We start from the raw sequence: 13830 nt of genomic DNA on the forward strand, positions 1-13830 counted from the left end.
TAGGATGGTCATAATGCTTATTGACAGTGTCATAAAGTATATTTTCTTAGTCCAAGTAAAGTGACACAGGATGGTCATAATGCTTCATGACAGTATCATAAAGTGTATATCTCTACAAGTTATTTAAAATATGACTAAAGAATTTATAAAAATAAAACAAAGGATTTTAGAAACAAACTTTCAAACAAAAGGATACTTCTTGGCAAGGATTTTTATGGGGGCGGAATAAATGTGGGTTTTGACACTTGTGTAGGTGTCATAACCAGCCATAAAATAACACGTCACAACAGGTGTAAAATATGAGTAATGACAGTGTTATGACCATATCATGACAGGTTATGTCAGCTGTTATGACATGGTTATGGGTGTCAAGTAAAGTGTTACCAAATGGAGTCATTAGAATCCGTTTCCACCTACTATCTCCACTGTTCTTAGTCTAGTCAGGAAGTCATGAGGATAGTTGCTGGAACACACTTAAAACAGTCGGGGGGGGGGGAAAGTGGTTCATTTCCGTCATCGCTTAAATGAAGTTAGACCTATGAAAGTGAAATGACAGTGCTACTTCAGGATGTAGGTCACCTGAAAGACTAACTTCACATGTGTTCCTCCCACAGAAACCGTTTGTGGTAGATTTGGTGCCATGTGTGCGTCTGGATGTTAACAATAGAATAGCCCCACTTTTTGGTTTCGTCAATGGTTTCGCAATGTGAGAATGTGGGTTGTGCTCTTCAGGGGAATGAAGTGTGTGCGTGTGCACTTAGCTTTTTGTCACTTCCACTTCACTCATTTTTCCAGTCAACTCTCTTAATCCTGATTAAAGTTCTTTCAGTCTGGCCTTTTGATGCAGTTTATTCACAGTTGAAGTCCAATTATCACTGCTCAGTTGGGGGTCTTTAATTACAGGTGAAATGTCACTTAAATTAGACGTTTCCTCATTTCACTCGGCAGCAAAAAAAACATGGACAGTTAAAATCAAATACACGATGGCAATATTCTCCTATACATGCGGTAAAGAGGTTAATGGAATGCATACCATTGGCGACCATTAAAAAAATCGGATCTAAGGAAGTGGATATTCGTCAAATTCGTCATAATTTGTGTTCTAACAGGCCCACAATGTGGTAGACTGTATTTGGTTGTTTTCGCTGCATAATATTTAGAAGTTGTTATTTTCGGGTTCCAAAAAAATGTCTGCAAAATGCTAATTCTCGTTCGTATAAGCTGGTTGCATAGCATATAGAAATTGGTGGTGGTATTTGAAGCCGTTTTTTTAAGTGTAATGCCTTTGATTTGTGACGACATCCATACTAGTATTATACTTTTTACCCTAACATTATGTGAAATACACATAGACTGTTTAAATTGTAGGCTGATTGTTGATGGGCGGCAATGAGGAGATTCTGAATCTTTCCCCCTCGTGGCGTTTCCATTGTTTTGGTTGAATTCCATTGATCTCTTTCACACGTGTATTGAGCCAATTTTGTATATTTTTTTATATTAACAAAGCAGTTCCGGTTATGAGTGAAAAAACATTCGGAAATGTTATCTGATGTGGTCATTTCACTGGTCGGTGTTACTGTACTAACAACATTTCATTTTCAATATGTTCACGCCCTCTATTTTCTGTAGAGATTGGTAAGAAAGATGGTGCTCTAAGTTCCAGTACATACCAGTGCTTCTCTTCAATACCCATTGTAGCAGAGCTCTTATAGATGAGACCCATGACTAGTCATCTGGACAAGCTCAAATGAGCCATACAACAATACCATAAAATGTTATTGTCCAATGTAACACATGCAGTGTAGCTGTGGACAATCATTGGATTTATTGGGGCAACAATGTCCCTGTGTCTGAAGGTTCATTGTGCCCCTAGTACTCAATGCATAATGAATGAACAACAATCTCCCATTGAGGTGCAACAAGTTCCCGTCTCTCATACTCTCCAGTCCAGGACAGGTCTGTGGTACACACAGGACTGGAGGGTGAGGGGTCGGCGCCCTTTATTAAGCCTTTAACCCTGGGTTCACTTGTACACGGTAGCCATTCTGTGATTGGTTGGTCACTTCACACTAACCTGCGGTAGTGAGTGAGTAACGAACAACTTCGGTCAATTGACAAGTCACGGCTGCACGGAAAGAGTCAAATTAGGATTAATCGCCAGTTTTGAAGATGGCACTGTCGTGGATAGCAGCTGTTTTACAGGGTCCTGAACAATTCTGCTGTTGTTCTTATGTTGATTGAAACTTAATTTGTACGTGATGTCTCCGCCATTCATTTCCTATGACCCGAAACCGGCTTCTGGAGGTCAGAACAGCGATTACTAATCTTGATTTCTACTTCAACAGGTCGGCAGCTCTAGACGTTCGTCTTACTCCGGATTCAATTAATAACCAAGTTTAATTTAAAATAACGTAGTTGTTTCGAAGGGACAATCTGCAGTTCAAACAATAAAAAAAGTCTCCTGCCTGCCATTGTGTTGGTGAACAGCTGAAGGATGGGGCTGTAGAAATGAACCACTTTCAAATTCATAGACCGAGCTTTGGATGCAAGGACTGAACTTCCATGAGATCAAAATGAAAGTTTGAACCATGTTTTGAAGCTATACGGTGTTGGTTTACATGTTCATTGTTTACAAACAAGGTTATGTTTTGGGTCCTGATTGGGTATGACAGTTGAACTAAGCGCATGAGGCATTTATAAGTTAACAGTGCCTTCAGAAAGTATTCATACCTCTTGACTTATCACACATTTTGTTGTTGCAGCCTGAATTAAAAATGGATTGAATAGATGTTTCAATAGATGTTTTCTCTCACCCATCTACACACAATACCCCATGACAAAGTGAAAACATGTTTTTAGAAATGTTTTCAAATTTATTTGAAAATGAAATGGAGAAATCTCATTTACATACGGTACCAGTCAAAGGTTTGGACACACCTACTCATTCCATTTTTTTTTACTATTTTCTACATTGTAGAATAATAGTGAAGACATCAAAACTATGAAATAACACATGGAATTATGTAGTAACCAAAAAAGTGTTAAACAAATCAATCTATTTTATATTTGAGATAATTCAAATTAGCCACCCTTTGACTTGATGACATCTTTGCTCACTCTTGGCATTCTCTCAACCAGCTTCATGAGGAATGTTTTTCCAACAGTCTTGAAGGAGTTCCCACATATGCTGAGCACTTGTTGGCTGCTTTTCCTTCACGCTGCAGTCCAACTCATCCCAAACATCTCAATTGGGTTGAGGTCGGGTGATTGTGGAGGTCAGGTCATGTGATGCAGCACTCATCACTCTCCTTCTTGGTCAAATAGACCTTACACAGCATAGAGGTGTGTTGGGTCATTGTCCTGTTGAAAAACAAATGATAGTCCCACTAAGCCCAAACCAGATGGAATGACGTATTGCCGCAGAATGCTGTGGTAGCCATGCTGGTTAAGTGTGCCTTGAATTCTAAATAAATCACACAGTTTCACCAGTGGTAATCACACATGCGGAGATCATCCATTCACCTACTCTGCGTCTCACAAAGACATGGCGGTTGGAACCAAATATCTCAAATTTGGACTCATCAGACCAAAGGACAGATTTCCACCAGTCTAATGTCCATTGCTCATGTTTCTTGGCCCAATCACATCTCTTCTTGTTATTGGTGTCCTTTAGTAGTGGTTTCTTTGCAGCAATTTGACCATGAAGGCCTGACTCACGCAGTCTCCTCTAAACAGTTGATATTGACGTGTCTGTTACTTAAACTCTGTGAAGCATTTATTTGGTCTGCAATATCTGAGGCTGGTAACTCTAATGAACCCATCCTCTGCAGCAGAAGTAACTCTGGGTCTTCCTTTCCTGTGGCGATCCTCATGAGAGCCAGTTTCATCATAGCGCTTGATGGTTTTTGCGACTGCACTTGAAGTAACATTCAAAGTTCTTGAAATTTTCCGGATTGACGGACCTTCATGTCTTAAAGTAATGATGGACTGTCGTTTCTCTTTACTTATTTGAGCTGTTCTTGCCATAATATGGACTTAGCTCTCTTTGGTAAAATACCATCTTCTGAATACCACCCCTACCTTGTCATAACACAACTGATTGGCTCAAACGCATTAAGAAGGAAAGAAATTCCACAAATTAACTTTTAACAAGGCACACCTGTTTATTGAAATGGATTCCAGGTGACTACCTCATGAAGCTGGTTGAGAGAATGCCAAGCGTGTGCAAAGCTGTCATCAAGGCAAAGGGTGGCTACTATATGCTATGTTTTACATATTGAAACCATGCAATTGGTATTTTCTTTTTATTTAACCTTTATTTAACTAGGCAAGTCAGTTAAGAACAAATTCTTATTTACAATGACATCCTAGGAACAGTGAGTTAACTGCCTTGTTCAGGGGCAGAACTGCCTTCTCAGCTCCGGGATTCGATCTCGCAACCATTCTGTTATGGCCCAACGCTCTAACCACTAGGCTACCTGCCGCAATAACTTAGAACAATGTGGAATGCAAACATGTTCAAAGTATTTAACAAAGATGGGATATGGCCTACATTTTGTTTCTGTAGGCTATGTAACAAACTAGGCTATAATGGACTAACATTCGGATTGGAGTTGATGACACCGCAGTACATAAGACCGTAAATGCACAATTTGAAGCAACCACATATTTAGCCATGGAGCACGTTTTGATTGGCCAGTGAGGAGCAAGCCTCTAACTTTTGTATTAATCAAAACCCAGCCCTTTCACGCTACCACCAGCTGCAGTCCCATAATTCATGCAGTGAAAATGGCAAAATAAATATTTCTGACACAACCCTGGACCTATAGCGCTTCCGCCAGTGCTAAGATTTACCATTGCATCAGGTGTATCTGTCGTCAATTATGTAATAACTGTTCCCTCCGCTATTGGTCAGAAACTGGAGGAGGCGGCGGCCAACGCGGCAGAGGAGGAGAGGAGACTCCTGCAGACTCAGACTGAACAACAGGATCGCTACAGGGAGGACCTTGAGAGGGAGAAAATGGTACGTACCTACCTACACACAATTTAGTGACCAAAAGAGAGATTTAGACTAAGCTACACCCACAGCTGACTGCTAACCCCTATGCCAGCTACTTAATTGACTTCAACAAATTAGGCCGTACCCCATTTAGTTGGTTACTATTTCATTACGCTGGCTTTTCAGGAACCCACTGCACCATGTGAGACTTCAAGGAGTAGGTACAAGTTGTCCCTAATCAGTGATACAGCTTTTTCAGCAGTTTCTCTTCATTTATCCAGTTAATTCTTGGGTCCATGAAAAGGATTTTAACTTTCTAGTTATTTTATCCCCCAGTTTATGCTCTTAAGCTCATAACCTTTGACATGTTGTTCAAACATCCTACTGGCAGACTTTATAAATGATATCAGTTTATTGGACCATCTATCAATGAGGTGTTCCATTTATTTTATTCTCTCAAGTCAATGTCTGCTCTGTTTCAGGATGTACCCACAAGGGTTGCATCCTTTTTATTTCCTGTTATTAAAAAAAAATGAACAACGTCATTTTTACAGATTGGCAATGGCAAGTGTTTCCAATCATTGACTGTCATAGCCTGAATGGTAGGGCTGAATGATAGGAAGTTAGTAGGCTTAAGATAGAAAAGGAAGTGAGTGGTACACAATGGGTTAAATGAGTGATTAAAGGGATAGTTCACCCAAAGTAGAGTTTAATACATTTTAAGTAAGTTAAATGAGTGCTACACCCTACTAAGCGCTAACTCCTAGTGAATGGGTCGTCCGGTCCAAGAGCACCACTAGATTTAGTCTTGGATACCTGTAGTGCTCTTTATACAATTGTCTTCTCGCCGGTCCTCAGGTGCGACAGGAGATGGAGGAGCAGGTAGCTCAGAAGTCCACTGAGCTGGAGCAGTACCTGCAGCGCGTCCGCGAGCTGGAGGACATGTACCACCGCCTGGAGGACGCCCTGGAGGAGGAGAGAGGCGCCAGGCAGGACGAGGAGACGGTTCGCAGGCTCCAGGCCCGGTCAGTGCTACAGACACAGAAAAGCAGGCATATACTCATGCACTCTTGAGATGAATGTACAGTGATGGACTTCATTGTCTCTCTGGCTAAGTGACTGTAATTGTCTGACAAGTGGAGCTTGTCAGTGAGGAAGAGGGAAATGCGTGCACACACACAAAGCCCCCCCCCCCCTCCATGGATTCACGAGGGGGCTATATACATGTGGGCAACAGTCCCGCCAGTACAGAAACACTTCCTTCCTTCCTCTATGCTGACATTTGTGCTTCTCTGGGCTCAGCACTTCTCACATTTGTGTTCTGAGTAGGGAATTTGTGTGGGTGCGTGTGTATACTCTAGGGTGGATTTATGTTTGCAGTGTAATTGTGTTTTTGATCAACGCATCCCTCTTTTTGCTGTTTTGAATGTGACACATTCTGTACTATCTGTTCCCTCGACTTTCTGTCCACGTCTCCCCAGGTTACTGGAGGAGGAGGCGACCAAGAGGGCTGAGCTGGAGCAGATCCACCTCCACCAGCAGAGGACCATCTCTGAGACGGAGGCGGAGAAACAGGAGCTTGAGAAGGAGGGAACGGCCAAGGAAAGTGCCCTGCAGGCCGCCATGCTGCAGTTGGAGCAACTAGAGAGTGAGAGGCAGGGGGCACTGGAGCAGTACCAGGTGAGACATGTATTCGGGTCGGTTTCCAGGATTGAAGATTCACGGGCCTGCTTCTGGACTAAAATGTACTTTCAACAGAGGTTCTTCATTGAGCACGCTTTTCAGTTCAGGAGTAGGACTAATTTTGGGTCTGTTAGAACTAGGGTGCTTGAGTTGTGGTGCTGGAACAATGCCTAATTAGATGTTTAGGGGGTGCTAGAGCGGTGTCTTGGCAACTACTACCAGATGGCAATTGTAGGGGGCGCTAGAGTTCTACAGGTGAGCCGTGGGTTGTCCTGTTTCAGTATTAAAAACCAACTTCCACTTAATTTGAAAATGAGATTACTTACTTGCACAAATCGACTTGAGATCGTCTCTCCTTTGTTTGTCACAGGACGTAATGCAGAAACTGGAGGACGCAGCGAACAACACAAGGACCTGGAAACATAAAGTGGCCCACCATGAGGGATTGGTCCGCCTCATTCAACCAGGTAACACAACACTATATTGCTGCGCACTTTCCCTCTCTCCTCCTTTTATCAATACTCTCTTCATTTAGGCATCTTTCCTCTCTGTCTGTTCTGGTGTTTTTCTTTCTCACCATCTGTGGCCTGGGCGCATCTCAATAATCTAAATAAGATCTCTCCTCATTTCCTTTCCTTTGTCTGCAGTGATGTGAAAGACCTTCATGATTTTTGTTTTCTCAGGTTCAAAGGGGCCTCAGAAGATCACTAACTGGGGCCCAGCAGCCTTCACTGACGCAGAACTAAGCCTGAGGAAGAAAGATTGGCAGGAGAGGAAGAACCGACCCGCCCAGACCCAGTAGAGCCCCCATTCAACACACTCATGGTTGCTGAAACATTGATGGAACATTGATGCAACTTTGCCCTCAGTGTGCAATGTTGCGTCTTCAGCATTCATTAACTCAAAAGGGAACAGGCAGGCTCGCTTTTACACAGATACCAGGGTTGTGTTCATTAGGCACCAAATGGAAGTCAACAAACTGAAACAACGTGGGCCTACCTAGGCTGTTTGTCCAATAGGAAAGGCACATTTTCTTTTTCCGTTGCAAATCGATTTGAAACGTTTTCTGTTTTTGTGCCCTAATGAACACGACCCAGTTCACAGCAGGTGCTGCACAGATCTTTATACTACCTGCATAGCCGGAGAGTAAAATGAACAGCCAGATTCAAATTGCTTTCATATGAAGGACTGAAGGAGTTGCGCGCTTGACACTAGTAATTCAATGTCTGAGGAAGGTGGAGTGTGGTCCCAAACGTTAGATTCCTTTTATCAAAACGTTTTTGACCGTGTTTTGATTATACATTTTTTTTCCTAAGGGATTTCACAATTGTTTGTGTCTTTTGTAAATGTAAAACTACAGCTTGCATAATTTTAATCAGTTCTTGGGTTACTGCTTTTGGTTCCGTTGCCAAAGTGATAGCACTTAATAACCCATAAAGTAGTATGAACAAAACTCCATGTTAACATCATCAAATTACTCATGAAAATAATCATCAAATAACTAGCCATCATAGTGTACTACTCCCATTTATTAAATGTCTTTTTTGGGTACACATGCTGTGAGAATTGGGACATTTGCAGTGTTACACTTGAAACATTGCTGCTACACTGTAATGAAAAACTGTAAAGTAATCAAAGGTATTATCAACATTAAAATACTCAAACGTTTTACAGCTACATACTGTACATTATGGCTCATTGTGGGAAAATGTTATGGGCTAGGAAAGAATTGCTGTATTTCGAATGTTACTGTAATTTCACCACACAGAATACAGTACCGTACCATATCTTTGGCCCACCAAAACCCCTTTATTTTTGATTTTTTTTCAAACCTTTAACTAGGCAAGTCGGTTAAGAACAGATTCTTATTTATAATGACGGCCTACCCCGGCCAAGCCTGAACCGGACGACCCTGGGCCAATTGTGCGCCGCCCTATGGGACTCCCAATCACGACTGGTTGTGATACAGCCTGGAATTGAACCAGGGTCTGTAGTGACGCCTCTAGCGCTGACATTCAGTGCCTTAGACCACTGCGCCACTCGGCAGCCCTCGACCACTAGTGGGGGCATGGTATTGTTGTTTCTGGCTCGTTCAAATATTTTGAGGAATGCCTTGTAAGAGGCTTTATTTGTTGCACCTGTGAGCAAGAGTGCTCTATCACTTTAACTCCTATGTGGTTATAGTGCCCCATCAATAGAACTCCCCATGTTGTAGTCCTAAAAACTGAAAATGAGTTACTGCCATCCCTATGGGGGAAATGAATGGGGTTTTGGGATAAGGTCTGACGTTAACACAGGCTTCGGAGATCTTATATGTTTTAATCTATGAGATATCAGTCAGGTACCATAACCTATGTGCTTTCATGCTTGTTTTGATTACAGAAATGCTTAAAAATTCACGGTGACGTTACGCGATTAAGAATATCTCATAGAACAAAACGTGTAAGGACGTAAACCTGTGTTTACCACAGACCTTTTATTTTCAGCGTTTATCCAAAACCACTACAAAAACCTGATTAATTTCCCGAAAGACTTTGGTCAACGAGCCATGGCGGAGTTGGTGCCTACAAAAAGACGCCATTACTATTGCTCGCTATTTAAATGCTATAGGGGACAGAATGGAGTGGCACAAAAATGGTTAAGCATTGTATCTTCATGTCCTTTAGGGCTGTTTTGCCCTGTAGTTCCGGCCAGTTTAAAAGCCTTTGTTGGCCCCTAGAAGTGTGCGTGATATAAAACACCCAAATATTCATTAATATGATGTAATGTGTAAACACTTCATCTAGCAACCACCCGCTTGCACCAATTCTTTGTAATTACCGTAAACTACTGTGAAATACCAACCCCTCCCCTCAATCATCCATTCATTCAGATTACGGTAGTATTTTTATTTATTTTATTTTATAATAGTACATTTTAAGGTATTGTACTCTGTCATTACACGGTACTTTTATACCGTATTTATATTACTGTAGGTGTACTGGAATATGAAATACAGATTTTTTTTTACCTGCCACTGAGCTGCCTGTAACTGTCAAATTCACAGCAACCCCTTTTACAGTGTAGCAAATTACAGGGCTTTGTAGCACGGTACCAGAACCACGCTCATGGTGGGGGATGGAGTTGTCATTATTGAAATTGTCAGTATACAACTTTTTGTATGTTGTAGTCGATAATGTGTTTAAATAGCTGAAGACTGATGTAATGTTTTATTACAGGGTTCAATCTTAAACAATAATTGTATGCAGTTGTTGCAAGGATGCACACGTAAGTAGAGAACTGATTGTTGATATATCATGTAACAATAGAACGTAATAGACACAAGACCCCAGTCTCTAATTGATATGATGCTGCCATTGAAACAAGGGGGAATGGTATGGTACTTTCAAATTATGTACTCCAGGGGGCACTACAGTTTTAGAAAACGCAGGTTATCCTTCATTTGGTCATCTACACAATTTATTTTAATCATGGATAATACAACATGTTATGCTGTTAACAGTGTGTGTGTTTGGGGTCCCTATTTCCATTACTTCACTGCACAAACCCTCTACTTTCTAAAATAAAATATAATCTACAGTGAGATGTAAACCAAGATTATCTGCAATGTTTTGTATTTATCTGCCGAACAACTAACTTTCGTTCATATTGAAATAAATCGTTTTTATAGCTTTTTTGGACAAATCCAGTGGTGAAAAGTACTTTAAAAAATACTTTAGTACTTTAAAGTATTTTACTTTTGTGTATCTGTACTTTACTTATTATATTTTTGACCACTTGTACTTTTACTCATCTACATTCCTAAAGAAAATAATGTAATTTTTACCCAAAAGTACTCGTTACATTTTCAGTGCTTAGCAGGACAAGAAAATTGTTTAATTCATGCACTTATCAAGAGAACATCCTTGATCCTCCCAACTGTTTTTGATCTGGCGGACTCACTTAACACAAATGCTTCCTTTATAAATAATGTCTGAGTGTCGTCTGGCTTGCTTAAAATAAGGAATTTGAAATAATTTATACTTTTACTTAAGTATCGAAAGTAAATGTAATTGTTAAAATATACTTAAGTATATTTTAATATTTTTATATATTTAAGTAAATATACTTAAGTATATTTTAAACCAAATACTTTTAGACCTTTACTCACATAGTATTTTACTGGGTGACTTTTACTAGAGTCATTTTCTGTTAAGGTGTCTTTTACTTTTACTCAAATATGACAATTGGGTACTTTTTCCACCACGAGCCAAATCTCTGGACTCGAAGTGTCTCGTTCCAAGTCCGTAGCTAGGTTTCCATCCAACTGGCAACATATTTACATGGCAATATTAACACTTCGGAATAAAAACAATATTCGCGTTGTCCCACCAGCGACGTGTTTATCAAATTGACCTGTTGTGGATAAAAGGCTGTGCCGTTATGATGTAGTGCACGTAAAAATACATTTTGCGGTTAAATTCCCATGTGCTGAATAAAAAATTAAAGTTAAATGGGTTTCCATAACATTTTCAACTCTACTGATGTTGTGTTATACAGCGAGTGTCCCCACCCTGGTATTGACACATGCGATCTAGCCGACAGATCGCAGATATAACCTGAGATTATTATGGACAAAAGAGCGGCAGCCAAGCATCGATAAAATCACCAGAATAAGACCCTCGTTATTTATTTGGAAAGGTGCATCAAGCTCATCCCTTTGCACTTTCACCACCCTATGAAATTCATCGTCATTTATTTCATCTGTAGCCTAATAAACTGCACGCTTTCCAGAGGACCACGCGTCATTGCGTGACTAGAACTTTACTTCGATATGATGGTTATCAGTGGTGGAAAAAGTACCCAATTTCACGTTTGAGTAAAAGTAGACACCTTAACAGAAAACGAAACTCCCAGGCATTGCAAATACCTGGAAATGTAAAAACGAAGGAATTTCAGGTATTTGCTGTGAATGGGTACTCCAAGTTAAGGAGCCTTAAGTGTCTCTGGACATGCTCTGTTTGTTTTGAGTTTATAATACTCAAATAAAGTGGCTACGCCAGAGTGTCCTTGGAGACAATGAACCTCTCAGGCATTGTTGGTTTAGTAAAAGTTGTGACCTTAAACTGTGTGTCTCGCCAGATGCTTGGTTATCAGAGTATGTGTACATCATTAGTCTCTAAGGTAGGTTTAGGTTAAAGTCTGCAGAGAATTTTTGTTCAGGTCAATGATTCATATGTTCTTGCTCAGCTCATAAATGGAGATGAGTAACAATACATCAAAATGTATCTTGGTACAAAATATAAAGTACCCTAAATGTACCAAAATACATAATGCAGTGCATTACTGTTATCGTATTACGGTCATTGTAATGAAGGAATTAATAAATTACATTCATTGAGGGGAGATGGGGTTTGTATTTTACCATAATTCCATGGGATTGGTGCAAGCAGGTTGACTGCTAGGTAATGCTGTAATGTATAAACACATATTAACTTTTTTGGTTACTACATGATTCCATCTGTGTTGTTTCATAGTTTTGATGTCTTCACTATTATTCTACAATGTAGAAAAAGTACAAATAAAGAAAAACCCTGGAATGAGTAGGTGTCCAAACTTTTGACTAGTTGTGTGTATGTATATATATATATATATGTGTGTACATACACACAGTATTGTGCTGGAGAATGGAAATGAGGTTGAAAAGTGGTGGAATTGTACTTTAAGGGTAAAAAATGTTTTGAGAAAAATAGTGTTTTTTAGACAAGTTAAAACTGCATGGAGTAGGCCATTCAAGGACTTGACCTGATGGTGCCCTCTGATCTCATCGGCCTCCCCCTTCCTTAAGGAATAAAGAAGCAAAAGAGGAAAGGCCTACCTCCCCAACTTGCACCATGTCAGAAGACACCTGGATCATTTATTGAGATGAGCCTTTTCAATCAAAGTTTTTGTCACATGCGCTGAATACAACAGGTGTAGATCTTTTAGTGAAATGCTTACTTGCAGACCCTAACCAACAGGGCAATTTTAAGTAAAAAATAGGTATTAGGTAAACAATACATGAGTAAGGAAATACAAAACAACAGTAAAAAGACAGTGAATAAGAGTAGCGAGGCTATATACAGGCACCTGTTAGTCGGGCTAATTGAGGTAGTATGTACATGTAGGTATGGTTAAAGTGACAATGCATATATGATAAACCGAGAGTAGCAGTAGCGTAAAAGAGGGGTTGGCGGGTGGCGGGACACAATGCAGATAGTCATGCGGGGGCACTGGTTAGTCGGGCTAATTGAGGTAGTATGTACAGAATGTATAGTTAAAGTGACTATGCATATATGGTAGACAGAGAGTAGCAGCAGTGTAAAGAGGGGTTGGGGGGGCACACAATGCAAATAGTCTGGGTAGCCATTTGATTACCTGTTCAGGAGTCTTATGGCCTGGGGGTAAAGGCTTTTGAGAAGCCTTTTGGTCCTAGACTTGGCGCTCCGGTACCGCTTGCCATGCAGTAGTAGAGAGAACAGTCTGTGACTGGGGTGGGTGGGTTCTTTGACAATTTTTAGGGCCTTCCTCTGACACTGCCTAGTGTAGAGGTCCTGGATGGCAGGCGCTTAGCCCCAGTGATGTACTGGGCCGTCCTCACTACCCTCTGTAGTGCCTTGCGGTCGGACGCCGTACAGTTACCGTACCAGGCAGTGATGCAACCAGTCAGGATGCTCTCGATGGTGCAGCTGTAGAACCTTTTGAGGATCTGAGGCCAAACCTTTGCCAAATCCAATTTTTTTTAGGGAATAGGCTTTGTCGTGCCCTTTTAAGACTGTCTTGGTGTGGTTGGACCATTCTAGTTTGTCGGTGATGTGGACACCAAGGAACTTGAAGCTCTCGACCTGCTCCACTGCAGCCCTGTCGATGAGATTGGGAGTGTGCTCGGTCCTCCTTTTACTGTAGTCCACAATCATCTCCTTAGTCTTGGTTACGTTGAGGGATAGGTTGTTATTCTGGCACCACCCGGCCAGGTCTCTGACCTCCTCCCTACAGACTGTCTCGTCGTTGTCGGTGATCAGGCCTACCGCTGTTGTGTCATCTGCAAACTTAATGATGGTGTTGGAGTCGTGCTTGGCAACGCAGTCGTGGGGGAACAGGGACTACAGGAGGGAACTGAGCACACACCC

At 41.1% G+C, this 13830-nt stretch overlaps 1 protein-coding gene across 2 annotated transcripts in view; it reads left to right on the plus strand.

The window, feature by feature from the left end:
• Nucleotides 1-10356, plus strand: part of swap70b (switching B cell complex subunit SWAP70b) — a 43567-nt gene extending 33211 nt beyond the window's left edge. For both annotated transcript variants that reach the window (XM_014124673.2, XM_014124674.2), the window contains exons 8-12: nt 4916-5023; nt 5858-6024; nt 6481-6679; nt 7053-7149; nt 7366-10356. In XM_014124673.2, coding sequence (XP_013980148.1) covers nt 4916-5023; nt 5858-6024; nt 6481-6679; nt 7053-7149; nt 7366-7484 — 690 coding nt within the window. In that variant the 3' untranslated portion in view covers nt 7485-10356. The remainder of the gene's footprint in view (nt 1-4915; nt 5024-5857; nt 6025-6480; nt 6680-7052; nt 7150-7365) is intronic.
• Nucleotides 10357-13830: the final 3474 nt, after the last annotated feature.

Source organism: Salmo salar, chromosome ssa10 (assembly GCF_905237065.1).
Source record: "Salmo salar chromosome ssa10, Ssal_v3.1, whole genome shotgun sequence".
NCBI lineage: Eukaryota > Metazoa > Chordata > Actinopteri > Salmoniformes > Salmonidae > Salmo > Salmo salar.